General features: G+C 34.8%; 2 protein-coding genes across 3 annotated transcripts in view; one reads left to right on the forward strand and one right to left on the reverse strand.

Annotated features, from left to right (window-relative positions):
• Positions 1–427: 427 nt before the first annotated feature.
• The window catches only part of LOC127847388 (zinc finger protein 45-like), a 29,845-nt gene continuing 15,695 nt past the window's right edge, over positions 428–14,577 (forward strand). Inside the window, exons 1-4 of the mRNA XM_052379258.1 lie at positions 428–518; positions 9,984–10,816; positions 11,915–11,997; positions 13,926–14,037. Of these exons, the coding sequence (XP_052235218.1) occupies positions 502–518; positions 9,984–10,816; positions 11,915–11,997; positions 13,926–14,037 (1,045 nt within the window). The 5' untranslated portion in view covers positions 428–501. The remainder of the gene's footprint in view (positions 519–9,983; positions 10,817–11,914; positions 11,998–13,925; positions 14,038–14,577) is intronic.
• LOC127847390 (uncharacterized) lies at positions 2,820–7,467 on the reverse strand. Of its 2 annotated transcripts, XR_008033953.1 has the most exons (3): positions 6,413–7,467; positions 3,178–4,131; positions 2,820–3,060 (listed from the first exon to the last, which is right to left on the reverse strand). XR_008033953.1 is itself a non-coding variant. In XM_052379260.1 (2 exons), the coding sequence occupies exons 1-2, from the start codon at positions 7,040–7,042 to the stop codon at positions 4,270–4,272; spliced, it is 645 nt and encodes a 214-aa protein (XP_052235220.1). In that variant the 5' UTR covers positions 7,043–7,467; the 3' UTR covers positions 4,141–4,269. The 2 variants fall into 2 exon arrangements, 1 of the variants encoding a protein (XP_052235220.1); XM_052379260.1 differs by lacking the exons at positions 2,820–3,060; positions 3,178–4,131 and adding an exon at positions 4,141–4,284.

Below are 14,577 nucleotides of genomic sequence, written 5' to 3' on the forward strand. Positions count from 1 at the left end.
ATCATCATTAACTTACGCTCATTCATCTACTCTCGCATGCAAACAAATTATTATTTTCAATTAAGTCCCGACGCAATCAGTTATTTGTGAGATAGTTAAACGATTAAGAATGATTATAGAAACGACGCAATCAATGTTTGTATGTAATGATTGTATATGTGTAAAATAAAATAAATCCTTTAAAATTGTAATTAGAGATTTAACTTACGAAATAACGAAGAATTTATTTAAAAATACCAATAATGTAATTCTATGATGTATTCTATAGGTCTTTGACCAACTTAACTGACTTTGGGTCGTTTAGACCAAAGTGGGGCCAAAATATGGGACGTTTTGACCTTTTTTTGTTTCGTTTTGACTGGGGAACGTTTTGACATGGGGCCGTCTTGACTGTAAACCGTAAATTTTGAATCTTCAAAAAGGAGGTTTTCACTTTTGGCAATATTCCACGCTGCAGAAACAGAACAGAACTTCGAAGGTCTGGGTAAATAAACACAGCACATGGATGAAATAAATGAGTAATGTAGCCAAAACTAGGATTGCATTCTGTTTGAATGTATCTACTGTGCATGCCATGAAATTGGTCAATTTCTCAATTTTTCATTAAAAATGAGGTGGGTGGGGGGAAACATCAAGGGCCATAGTTTCACAAGTAAGTAGCCAGCATTGTCTTTGTTTGTATATTCAATGTATGTTACCTATGTTATGACAATTACACAAAAATACTTTCTTGTGACACTTTCTGTTTTGATGCAATTGATTTTACTGTTTGCGGCCTTTCCCAACTCGAAATTTGGTCAAATATCGTCGACTCACCTAAATTCGTTTTCGTCACGTAACCGGTATCGAGATTTATTTCTGCGCATGCGTGATCGTGGCGATATGCAAACAAATGTTTACTCAATTGGAACCATTGAAGATTTGCGAAAAATAATATGTTTTAAACAAGTAAAAAGTGTAAATTACAATTAATTAGCAAAAATACCATATTTTCTTAACATCAATAATATCGGACCATCGAATTTCATATATATTAAGTTAAAATCTGATATCACAATTTGTTGTTGTCGTCTGCTGTTGTAGTAGCACTGCCATATATGGAAATGTTACGCTTTGAAAACATGAACAATTCCAACACATGATTTATTGTGTGTTTCTTAGACCATGACAATTAAGCTTATTTTTTATTTCTTTTTTGTTTTGTTAGACAATCCCTAAGCATCATCGCAAGAAGTATAGGCATTATTCACCGACTGCCTTGATAAATGCTTACAAAGCTGTTAAGGAGGAGAATGTGTCTGTTTTTAAAGCCATAAAATTATACTGAGTGCCTTAAATACATTACGTTACAGGGTCTTGGAAAAAATCCACCAAGACACAGTTGTTATGGGAGCTGCTCCCATTTCCCATGCAATTTACCCTGTTCATATGTTAATATTTTATTGTAAGTTTGTGTTTGACTTTTTGGTTAAATGTTTCATTTGCACCAGAAACAAACCAATATAAACTACTAAAAGTAAGTCAGCTTGGCCTAATTACTCGAAATTGTAACGAATTTTTGTATGACGTCATACCCGCGAATCAAGGGTAGTAAAACAAAATGGCTGACGCTTTACACTAATGTCAAGAATATTGACATTTAAGAGCTTTAAAAACATTGTGTGGACATCATAATGGAACAAATCAGCGAGATATGAATTTATTTTTAAAAGTTCATGTTTGTTTTCGTTGTTTTTTTATGTGTTATTATTTTAATATTGACATTAAATGTTAAGGTCGCGAATTTACGGTATCGAGGATATATATCCCCTGCCCCCTTAAATCAAAACAAACAAGAAAAAGTTGAACGAACGGACAACACACTGATGAGTTTGATAAATGCTATATTCAATCAATATAAGTCGTAAGATTTTGCATAAAACGAGTATATGCATTAAAGAACATGTATATTTCTAATATGTGAAAATAATTAAAAAGCGAACAATATTTATGACCTTTGATGGACATTTCATGCCACTACCAGTTTGTGACACTGCTATATGTGTAGGAAGGCATTGGACTTTTCTTCTCACTGATAATATTTAGACAGATAGCTGTAAATTATACGGTTAAGGTGTGAATCATAACGAGAAACTTTCGCTCATTTTATTGTCACCTCTGTACAACTTAAAAACTACATTGTTTTATTTCAAGATTATTTATTCAGGTGAAATGTATTCTTTACATGCATTCCAAGCGTTTTCAAGATGATTAAAAAGAAAAATGCATTAACAAAATGTTTTTTAGTTGATGATTTAAGTTTTACATATTACATTTTATACATTAAAATATAGAGAGTTCTTCTACTTCTTCTGTTTATTTTACATGTTTATATTATACATTAACAATATGGAAAGTGAATACATATTCAAAATAAAATGTTTCGATGCTCAAGTACACAAATATATACAAAAATACACATTTCAGAATTCCTCTTCGTCATGTATCTGGTCATGTGTTGTGTCTGGTCCCAGGCCTATGATGTGTCTGCATGCCCTCTATAGTAAAAGTAAATCATTTTTCTTATACACAGGGTTCTCAATAACTTTTGAGCCAACAGGCCAAAATGTGAAACCAACAGGCCTTCTAGGGGGTTGAAGGGAATGCTCCCCCTGACAAATTTAAAATTGAGCACTTGATTTCCTGCATTTTGGGCCAATTTATGGCTATTTCATGGTCAACAAGGCTCTTACATTTGAGCATTTTTTTTTGCATTTTATGAATTTTAGCTTTTTAACTAACAACAGATAAATGAAAAAGCTCTATCACTTTTGTAAAATTTTAATAAAATTTCCAAATTTGTACTCAAATTATAATTTTATGAGTAAATTATACTTACCTGACATATGTACTTTAGGATTCTATCTCGGCCCGAAAATAACTCGCTATACGGTAGGCGCCGCATAATAGACGACTACCGGAAATAAACAACTTTCGCGCATGCGTATCGTAGTTTCCTCTCCGCACGACCTCATGCTCGAATCACTTTCCTTGGCGCCTTCGAAGGCCTCAGAAAGTAGTCTGAAAAAGAGGGGAGGAAGGGTGGGTTTGTACATATGTCAGGTAAGTATAATTTACTCATAAAATTATAATTTGAGTACAAATTTGGAAATTTCATTTCCTAAATTATGTACTTACCTGACATATGTACTTTAGGATTCCTTCCCAAAGCAGTCCCTCTTTGGAGGCGGGTTCAGGTACTTTCTGACCACTCCAACAATTATAGTAGATCTTCTCATTCCAGAGTTTTCTATATCTTCTATTTCATAAAAACTGCTACAACAGTCCCTCTTATATACACAATAATAACTGTACACAGCACAAATCATGTATTCTTATTCACTTTTCCACATATTTAAACAATATATTTAAAAAAATATATGATGGATAAACCACTACTTGTGGCCATCATATATATGATATGTTCCATACTGTTGACTTAAAAACAGTTCATTTTCCGGAAAATAACTCGCCGGGGAGAAAAACATTATTCTTTAAGAAAATCAAATGATACATCTTTAAAATAGAACTTCACAAAAGTAGATGATCTACTCCAATCCGCACTGTCTAAAACATCTTTCAATGGAGCTCCCTTAAAAAGAGCCCATGATGGTCCGATTGACCTAGTTGAATGACCTTTAACTTTAGATACATACACTTTTTTCATTTTGTATGACTTTTGAATAGTCTTAACAATCCATGACGAAATTGTCTGACTTGAAGCCGCTCTATGCGGTTTATTTACAGTTAAAAATAATTTCAAAGAGTCCTTCTCTTTTGAATTCCTAAATTTTTCTGTTGATTTCAGATAATAAGTCAATGCTCGTTTTGGATCCAACAACTTGTTATTTGGAAAAGCAGGAATAAAAATAGTATTGCTCTGATGTGAACCTCTGTCCTGTTTCGATAAACCATGCCTTATGAAAGTTACACCTTTTGCTTGTACATTCACAGAATTTTCTCCCAATGTCAAAGATTGTAAAACCCCCCATCTGCGAAAAGTTGTAATTGCTATGAGAAAAACTGTCTTGTAAGTTACATACTTTAAACTGGCTGTCTTTATTGGCTCAAACGGTGGTTGCTTGAGGGCATCTAAAACAAACAATAAATTCCATTCAGGTACAAGTCTTTTCACTGGTGGCCTTTCATTGAAAATGCCTTTCAGTAAACGAATAATATAGGGATGTTGACCCACTGGTATTCTGTCCACCGGGTTCAACATAGAAGACATCATTGATCTATAGCCTGAAACTGTTTTGTATTTTAAACCATCTTTATATAGATCAGCTAAAAAATTAGCACAGTTATTTAAAGATGGAGTAAAGGGATCAATTTGTCTTTTACCACACCAGCTATGGAATTTCCTAAATTTACATCTATAATCTTTCTGAGTTCCGATTCTCCATGATGAACACAATAATTTTCTAGTTTGTCTAGAAAATCCTTCTGTTTCATACCGTTTGTCGATAATCTCCATGCAGTCAGTTTTAGAAGTTTTGGATTCGGATGTAACATCCCTTTCTGAACCAATAAATCTTCCATTTCTGGAAGCTTGACTGGTGGAGCTATCAACAACTGAAGAATCATTGGATACCAATGCTGACGTTCCCACATTGGTGCTATCAGAATCAATTCGCACTGAAACTTCATCATGTGTTTGAGTACCTTGCCCAACAGACTTATGGGTGGAAATGCATATGCCATCATGCCTTCCCAACTTATGGACAGAGCATCCTGTGTCAGTGCTAATGTATCTAGATTCCATGAGCAAAACACTGGACATTGTTTGTTCTCTGCTGTCGCAAACAAATCTATTAGCGGAGTCTCCCACATCCAAAACAGATGGTTCACTACAGTCTTGTTCAGTGACCATTCTGTAGACTGAAGTTGGTGTCGGCTGAGAAAATCCGCTAATACATTTGTCTGCCCCTTGATATGTACTGATTTCAATTTCATATTGTGGTGTAGAGCTAGGAACCAGATTCTCTGAGCTAATTCGCAAAGTCTCATCGATTTTGTACCTCCCTGTTTGTTCAAATATTGAACTGTGCTGGAATTGTCCGATCGAATCAATACATGTTTGTTCTTTAATATCGGAACAAAATTTTCCAATGACAGATGTACCGCCTTCAATTCCAGATAATTTATATGCTCTGTACTCTGGTTCCTGGACCAAACACCCTGTACTACTTTGTTGTTCACAAAACCACCCCATCCCACCATTGATGCATCGCAAGTCATTGTTATCTGCGGTTGAATTGGTTGCAAAGACACCCCTTTTTGAAAATTGGCTTGATGTAACCACCAATGGAGACTGGATTTCACAGACTGTGTACATGGGACCTCCCAGTGCAGAGACATTCTGGCTGGACTCCAGTTTCGTAACAAATGCATTTGAAGGGGTCTCATATACAGTCTTGCATTTGGTACAATTTCTAGTGTGGATGCCATCATTCCAAGAACTACCAAATATTGTCTTGCTTTTGTGTAACCATTGATTAGTAGATGAATTGCCTTCACTAATTTCTGAAATCTTTCTGCCGTTGGATAAACCAGGCCTTTCTTTAATTGAAAAACTGTTCCTAAATATGTCAGAATCTGTACAGGAATGTGAGTGGATTTGTTTTTGTTTATTATGAAACCTAGATTCAGAAGAAGATTGAGCGTTATCTCTCTTTCTGTTAGTAATATTTGTCTTTCTTGATTCAGTTGTATCCAGTCGTCCAGATACACTGCTAATCGTATGGCTTTTACTCTTAGATAAGCTGCAACAACTGACAATATTTTTGTGAAAACTCGTGGAGAGACAGTTGGTCCGAAACATAATGTTTTGAATTGGAAAACTTTCCCCTTCCATGCAAATCTGAGGAATTTTCTGTGTTTCTTGAATATGCCTATGTGAAAATAAGCGTCTTTTAAGTCGAAAGATATCGCCCAATCGTTCTTTTGAACTAGATTTAACACTTTTGTCAATGTGTCCATCTTGAAATGTTGCTTTCGGAGGTACCGATTTAGAGGTTTTAGATTTATGACTGGTCTTAAATCTCCTGTCTTTTTCTTGACTAAAAATAGAGTACTGTAAAAACCTGTCGTCCAATTTGTTTTCGGTACGATTTCTATAGCATTTTTTTGCATTAAAGAATCTATTTCTTCCTGCATAATATGTTCGTTTTCGATACTGACATGAGTTTGTTTTATACCCTGAAAAATTGGTTTCTTTATGAATTTCAATTTGTAACCCTCTTTTATAATTGATAAAACCCATTTGTCTGTTGTAATCAACTGCCAATTTTTTTGAAAATGAGTTAATCTGTCCCCTACTGGTATCTCCGGTCGCAACATTAACAGACCTGACTGGTCATTGTTTACTAACCTTGGCAACTGTAGCCCTTGGTCTGTTATTGGCTGCATAGTTGCCCCGACCTCTCGAGCCACCAGCTCTGTGCTCTGTTCGAAAAGTACTTCGTGAGTCCGCATTGTATTTTGGAATGCGAAATGTAGGTGGCGCTCTATTGTATTCATTTGGCTGAACACCCATTCTTGTATTTGTCTTTACATATTGTCTTTTGACAGATGTTTGCTGTTCTGTCTGTTCACTGGCTTTCCTCTTATATGTTTCCTTCTTTTGCAATTTTTCTGGCAATAACTCTTCAAGTGTTTTTCTTTTGTCTTTCTTTTGTTTGAGAGTCTTTTCCAATTCTTCACCAAACACCCCGTCCCCTCTCAAGGGTAGGTTACTGATTGTCCTTGAATCATCAAGTTCATATAAAGAAGTCTCGCTCATTGTGACTTGTCTACGAATGATATGAAAAAATGCTCCTGCTCTACCAAATTGATCTAGACTTCGTGTGGATAAAGCGAAAATGTCCTTCACTTTTTTCTCAATGTCTGGTTTATCTGAAACCATGTCCATTAACATTGCAAGAGCTTGCTGCATGTACATCTGTGTAACAATACCCATGTAGACACTTTGCTGTCCTCTGTATGCGGTCTTCTCCACCATTTTGTTTGGTTGTGAGAACAGAAAAGTTCCATGTTTAGCGAATGAAGCTCTAGAACCAAACTTCTTTGTTAGACACGTGTCTACAATATCGTATAATGTAGGTACACGTAAAAAATGTTCAGTGTCTTCATCAACTGGAAATAAATCTTTGCACTCTTCTGAAAAGGCTGTTACATTATTTGGTGTTTTAGACCGATAGCTTTGTTCCAAAATTTCTTTCTGCGAATTTTCTAAGCAAATGCCAGTTGGCTTTTGTGCATCTTTTTTCAAACATGCATCTTCTCCAAAAATGTCTTTCAAACACCTGCGTACACTAGCACTGTGCTCTGTGTCTTCTTCTTCTGAATCAGACAACGAAAAATGTTCAGAGGAAGCAGGATGAATGGAAAGTACATCATCTTGACGATTACTTGTGGAACTTTGACCAGTCCGCTCTTCAAAATTGGGGCTTGTATCACTCCCCTGGTCATAATTGGGGCTTTTGCCATTACCCTGCATTGAATTACCATGTCTTTGTGACTGGCATTGCAACAATGCAACAATATTGTGTAAAGTATTTTCAAGTTTACCGTATTTCTCGTCAAAACGTTCCTCTAATAAGTCTACTTTGGAACGTCTTTTTTTCTGCTTGCCAGACACTGTGTTATTACTCACGTCACTGTGTCCCATATCTTCTTCCTCGTTATCCACAAACGGAGAACGATTATTATTATTTTTAACAAACACTTCAGCCATGCTGAAAAATAGCGAGTAACAAACGCCTTCGAAGGCGCCGAGAAGAAAAGTGATTCGAGCATGAGGTCGTGCGGAGAGGAAACTACGATACGCATGCGCGAAAGTTGTTTATTTCCGGTAGTCGTCTATTATGCGGCGCCTACCGTATAGCGAGTTATTTTCGGGCCGAGATAGAATCCTAAAGTACATATGTCAGGTAAGTACATAATTTAGGAAATGAAATGAGATTTTTCACAAATAAAGTGCACATGTATCATAATTTGGATAAATTCGACTTTCGGATACGTAATTGCACTCGATTTTTTGGGTCAATTTTTACGATTTTGACGGGTTTTTTTTGCACAAGGTTCCAATTTGGACATTTTATTCTGATAAGGAAAACACTTCTGTTTTGGATTGGGAATGGGGCCTAAATTCGGCATGATCATCCTTCTACCATGCACATTTTGCGTGACACTTATAGTTTGAAACGTAACTGAATTGAATTAAAACAAACTTTCAAAACAACAAAAACTTTGCATTAAAACAAAGAAGGCAAGCAATCAGGAACAAAAGTTTACCATGTGATAAAAAGACCGTCAAAATATTAGACTGGTTTTTGACCGATTCCAATTTGCACCATTTCATTGTTGTTGTTGTTGTAATGTGTTAAGGGAGATAATCAAGTGACGTCTTTGCTTAATAACAAAAAGGAGCAAAATTACCGAAAAGACACGCAAATTTCGAAAAGTGACTTGCCGATTTTCTGAATCTGAGCGATTTTCAACCGGCCAAAATCTGATTTCAAACAGCATGCTGGCGGCCGGCTCTTATTGAGAACCCTGTATACATAATTATAATTGTTAACACTGTTGCAATTTACTATATTAATAAACATCCCGTTCTGATTCACACCTAAACAGTATTATTTACACTTATCCGGCCATATATTATAAGTGGGATGAAACATCTGCCCATTTTCAGCACAAATATCAGTGGCACATATTGGTAGTGGAACAAAACGTCCATAAACTTTTAATGAGGGTTTAATTTAAGTTTATTTAATTAGTTTTATTTTAATTTAGTTTTACTTTAATAATACACATGAAAAACACGGAAAATAATCTTTCACATGTAGTAATGTCCATTGTGTTCATGAATTAAAAGAAAGATTTAAAATAAAGTGTTGTTTGTTGCATGCATATGTTTATTTAATTATTTATTTATAGTCATTGTTTTAATATTTTATCAATGACAAGTTATGTTTTACCTTTTTCAATAATTATATTCTAAGGTAAAATATATTGTTTACTTATAAATGAGCTTGAAGCCGTGTTCATGGCCACTAATATTTATTTGAACCCGCTAACTAAGTGTTACCACGTTTGAGCAAAAACAAATCGGTCGATACCATGATCATCACTATTACTTGATAATGAAACAAATGGTAACAACAAAGAACACACTTTACTATGTCAAATAAAGTTTCCAAAACCAGGCGAAATGAATATAATAATGTTTGTAGAAGATTGTATTCTTTCATTTGAATCATTTAGGGATTGGATTCTATTGCACAGTACGCATTACCCGGTATAGTTGAGCCCTACTATAAAGCAAGATTATACGATTTTATCAAATATTTATGAATTTATATGAAATGTGTAAAAATAACTTATACATATATTTCAATATAAATTGAAATAAAAGTTAAGAAGAAAATGTGTCGAAAAATTCAAAATAAGCCAGATATTTAATTCTGAAATCGAAAATGTCTGTACAGTGGAATTCTTTAGTCTGTATATCATGCATGTAAAGCGAAAATGTCTTTGTCACAATCGGCTCGGGTGCAAATTTGTCTTTGCTGCATTTTATGAAATTCGTCTTCAAATTCAATTCAAATTCAATTCAAATTCAATGTAGCATTTTTCTGGCCTATTTTGTGTTATTGTATCATATTTTTATCAATATGTTACAATTTAGCACATATACAAATTGTATAATCTCGCTTTTAAACAAGGTGGCCTACCTAAACAATTCATATCTTAACCCTGCATACAAAAAATATTAAAAAAACATCTGTACAAATATATGCCGGTATCACGATTAGTTTTTCAGATCACTCAATGTAATGATTGTAACTGTAAAGTGGTTTGCAATATTTTTACACATTTGTAAGTGTTGTGACCATATCTGTCTTATGAAATTGCCTTTGAATGAACATTTTCAGAATCACACATACACAAAAAAGTGTGGCGGCCTCCAAAAAGTTCAAAATGAGAAAACGAAAGACAGAAAGCAATGCCTGGGAAAGTGACCTTAAAAAGAAACATACAATTAGAAAGGACTTTGATTCCAAAACCAAAACTAGTGTAAACACTATATCAGCTAGGATAAGTTCAGAGAAATTTTATTTAGACCAAACAATAGACGACTTGAACTCTGTTTGTGTCAAAATTGAGACTGATGAAAGGTATAATATGGCTTCTGATTTTAATTCCGTTTGTGCCAAACCAGAAAAAGTTCTATGGGAAGAGAGCCATCCAGATTGCAACAAACAAGAGGGCTTCACCTCTAAATGTGTGAAATCAGAACAGATGGAATGTGAAGTTATGCCTCAAGATGTTACCAGCCAAGCTTGCTTTAATTCTTTATGTGTGAACAAAATCACTACTTCCAATTCAAATGCACAAGATGAGCTCCATTCTGTATGTTTGGCAACACAACAGTTTCTAAATCCAACTACAGACCAGGGTTATAAAACAACATATGACTTCAATAATGAATGTGGTATAGCTAAACAGTATATAAAGACAGAAACAGACAATGGAAATACAACATCAAATGATCACAATGCTTTATGTGATCATACATATTCAAAAACACCTGAGAATCGAGCTAAACTGGCCGACCTTAATTCTGTTTATCTTACAAGGGAAGAGATTGACCTTTCAAATGTTGACGAATATTGTGCTAAATCAGCTGTGGGTGGAGGGACAATACAAATGGACCAATACTCCAACTTAAATGTTCCAAGACATTCGAACTCGAAAAAAGATGAAGGTGAATAATGTGCATGCAATAACTCAAACAATTCACATGGGATCACCATGAACTTTTTAATTATGAAATAATATTAAATCACAGTTTTTGCAATTAGCCAGATTGCATTAAGCTGTTCGTAGTTATGGCCCATTATTTGTAAAATGGCTTAATTTACCTTGCCAGCTCACTTAATCCGATTGTTTACATGGGATCATCATGAAACATGGTGGTTATGTTTGTGGGCATTAAATATCCACCAAGTTTGATAATCAGCTAAATTGCATAAAGCTCTCCCATATTAAGGCCCTTGTATTATCAAGTATTTGCCAAATTCATGTCATCTGCTTTCTAATAGGTAGTTAATAAGCAAGAAGAGATTTCATTGCCAATTTGAAATCGAAATACCATAAAAGTGATTTTTTTCCCGGAAAAGCATGTTGAGGGTTGAATGTTAAATTGTTATACCTGCTGAACATTTCTAGATTAGATACAGTTGTTAATGGTGCCGTTGTTGTCCCCTACCGGTTTCGCTCTGTGCGTCTGACTGTGAGTCTGTCTGTCACACTTTTCTGGATCCTGCGATAACTTTAAAACTTCTTCATATTTTTTCATAAAACTTAAAAAAATGGATAGATGGCAATATGGACATTTTGCACGTCATTTCATTTTCTACCTACGTCAAAAATTATGTTTGCTATGGCAACAAATAGACTAGAAATACTGCTGAAAATGGTTGTTTCTGGGTCCTGCGATAACTTTAAAAGTTCTTCATATTTTTTCATGAAACTTGAAACATGCATAGGTGGCAATATGGACATTATGCATGTCATTTCATTTTGTACCTACGTAAAAAAACTGATCGTTGCTATGGAAACAAATATTTTTAAAAAATTGACAATGGTGGAATCTCTGACAATGGTGGAGCTGGTAGGGGACATATATTGCTTGGCAATAGTCTTGTTTAAGTGTGTAAATTATGGATACTCAATACACTTGAAATCCGGTATAAGAAAAAAGAGTCACATAAAATACATATTTTGACGAAAATTTAGGGTGTTGGAAAAGTAACTTACATGTAGTAATAACAGAAGTTTAATTTTAATGATATGCTTGCAGAGAATGCTGTGACAAGGACTGCACCCCCTTTCCTGGAACCAGCTAAGATTAAATTGGAGGAAAACGGTGACCGTGTGGAGAAAGTATGTATAAGTAACCAGTATTTTGTTTTCCTCTTATTGCAATCAATTATAGGGAGGTATAGACTTATTTATAAGACGCGTAAAGAATTTAGAGATACAAAAGTAGCTTAATATTTGAGAGCGTAAACAAGTTGGACAAAGGGAGGTTTTGACTCAATACTCAATAAGTGCTTTCCACAGGCCATTTAACGGTCCCTCACCGGGGCGCTTGAATCTCGAAATCAGAGTCCGCGGGGCACCTTAAATTTTCTGATCAGTTTATTTTTGCTGTTATTGCAACTAGCCATTCTTAAGATCAAAGCAATATCGACTTTGATGAAAATTTTGAAAGCCAATTTACGATCCTCTGTCAACTACATCTAATGCTTTACCCAACTAAAGCCCGCTTAAGGGCGGTGCATCGCTGTATTGGAAAATCAATATTGGCCAATGAGAGTGTATGCTTTGTATAAGGGACAGCACTGGTATGCAGGCACTGCCTGCAGTTAAATCATGCAGACGACTCGTGACAAACATGTAATTGCCACAGAAATCTTGGCTAAGAAGACTGATGATGGCTATAATCCTCGTGGAAGTTGTGCATTTCATTAATATTACTCTCAAAACAATTACTTGACTGGTACATTGTTTAAACAAATTATCGTTGAATTCATTTCGCAACTGTTCATGTTTTCTTGAAGTCTTAAATGAGCATAATTAAATTTGTAATCCGAAACGCACTTCCGAATGTAAATGAAAACTCTACGTTAACAGATTCTTGCTTCAAATAAAGAAAAGAGTGATAATTTATTTTGTGTTGACCCTTAGTCTCAATAAAAAGGGCGCAAAATTTTTGCAGCATTTACAACGTTGCGTCATGTGCATAGAAAGCCTGGATGTATTGAGCGTTGTATTATCAAGCACACACCACGTCAAGCGATTTAAGCATGTTCAGTGGCAATATTTCATAAAATCTGTAAATTGTAACTTATGCCGAAATTTATTTTATACTTGAGAAAAATGGCAATGTTTGTTGTTAAAGAAATTATTGAGCACTTTTATCGCCAATATTTACCAGAAAGTGCTTTTAAAAATGGGATTATCGGGTAATGAATAGAAACTTAAAAAGTAGTAAGTATGCAGTAATAGTCGAGTTGATACGGATGTATTGGGGAAGCGTTCGAGTCTGGATTTAACTATTTTTGTGGGAAAGTTTTAAAACAATTATTAAAATATGTCTTTATAAATGACTTTATAGCTGGGGGGTTCTTGAAGAGTCATAGCGCACCAAATGACGTCTTTTGACGCTTTTTTTCTTAGAGTTATAACGCACCAAAGAACGTCAATTGACACGTAAAATAACAAAAAAATCAACGTCGAAAGGGGTCACCTCTCCCAAAGCCACCCCTATAAGCCCCTGGGCGCCTGAAAAATTTCCTGTGGAAAGCACTTTAATGAGCACTATACTGGTTCGTACCTACATGTGTCTATCCTGAAGATTGTGGCTCAAACCTATCTTTTACTACTGGGTGGATCTTGCTCAAACTTTCACTGTTGAATGCCTTTCATGTATGATTATCATAAAGTAATGAACATTGGCTGCAACAAGTTTTTACAGAATTATGGTTTTTCTGCATAAGAAAATATTGTCCTAACGCGTTTGTGGTTTTAAAATCTTTAGCTGCTTGACGGAATTTGCTTTAACTTTCACTGCCTGATTAATCGTAATGTAAAGACGATGGTTAAGAATAACTTGTTTGCTGTGACCAATATTTGCAGAATACGTTCCCTTTGTCTGTTGTTTAGGTAGAGTGTGTTTGTGAATGAGATATTTTATAGCTGTAAGCCTGTTGCATGGAATACTTTGTTATTATTATTTAAAGATAAATGTTATTGGAATAAAATGTGTTAAATATAATGTATATTATTCATATTCAACACCATTGCAGAGAATAAAGAAAAAGAGGTCCCCAGAAAAAGACAAGACCGAGTACAGTCTTCAAGAGAGGAACCTATCCAGCTGTATGAACCTTGAACCTTGTGATAATGACCATTTTCTCTGTAAGTCCTGGAACAAAACGTCCATTATCTTGCACTAGAAAGTTTCACGAAAGATCAACAAACATTATAATAATATATTTAAGCTCCCTGAGCACTTAGTTTACAAGTTGAGCTTAAGTGGTAAGTTCGGCGTCATGTGTTGTGCATGGTCAACATTTGGCTTGTTACCACTCTACAGACACGAATTAAATCAATATATAGAATACTTTGATACTATGTTTTTGTCAACATTTGGCTTGTTACCACTCTACAGACACCAGTTAAATCAATATATAGAAAACTTTGTCACTATGTTTTTGTCAACATTTGGCTTGTTACCACTCTACAGACACCAGTTAAATCAATATATAGAAAACTTTGTCACTATGTTTTTGTCAACATTTGGCTTGTTGCCACTCTACAGACACCAGTTAAATCAATATATAGAAAACTTTGTCAGTATTTTTTTGTCAACATTTGGCTTGTTACCACTCTACAGACACCAGTTAAATCAATATATAGAAAACTTTGTCAGTATGTTTACTGTGAAAATATTGAAAA

The sequence above is a fragment of the Dreissena polymorpha genome, chromosome 10 (genome assembly GCF_020536995.1).
Source record: "Dreissena polymorpha isolate Duluth1 chromosome 10, UMN_Dpol_1.0, whole genome shotgun sequence".
NCBI lineage: Eukaryota > Metazoa > Mollusca > Bivalvia > Myida > Dreissenidae > Dreissena > Dreissena polymorpha.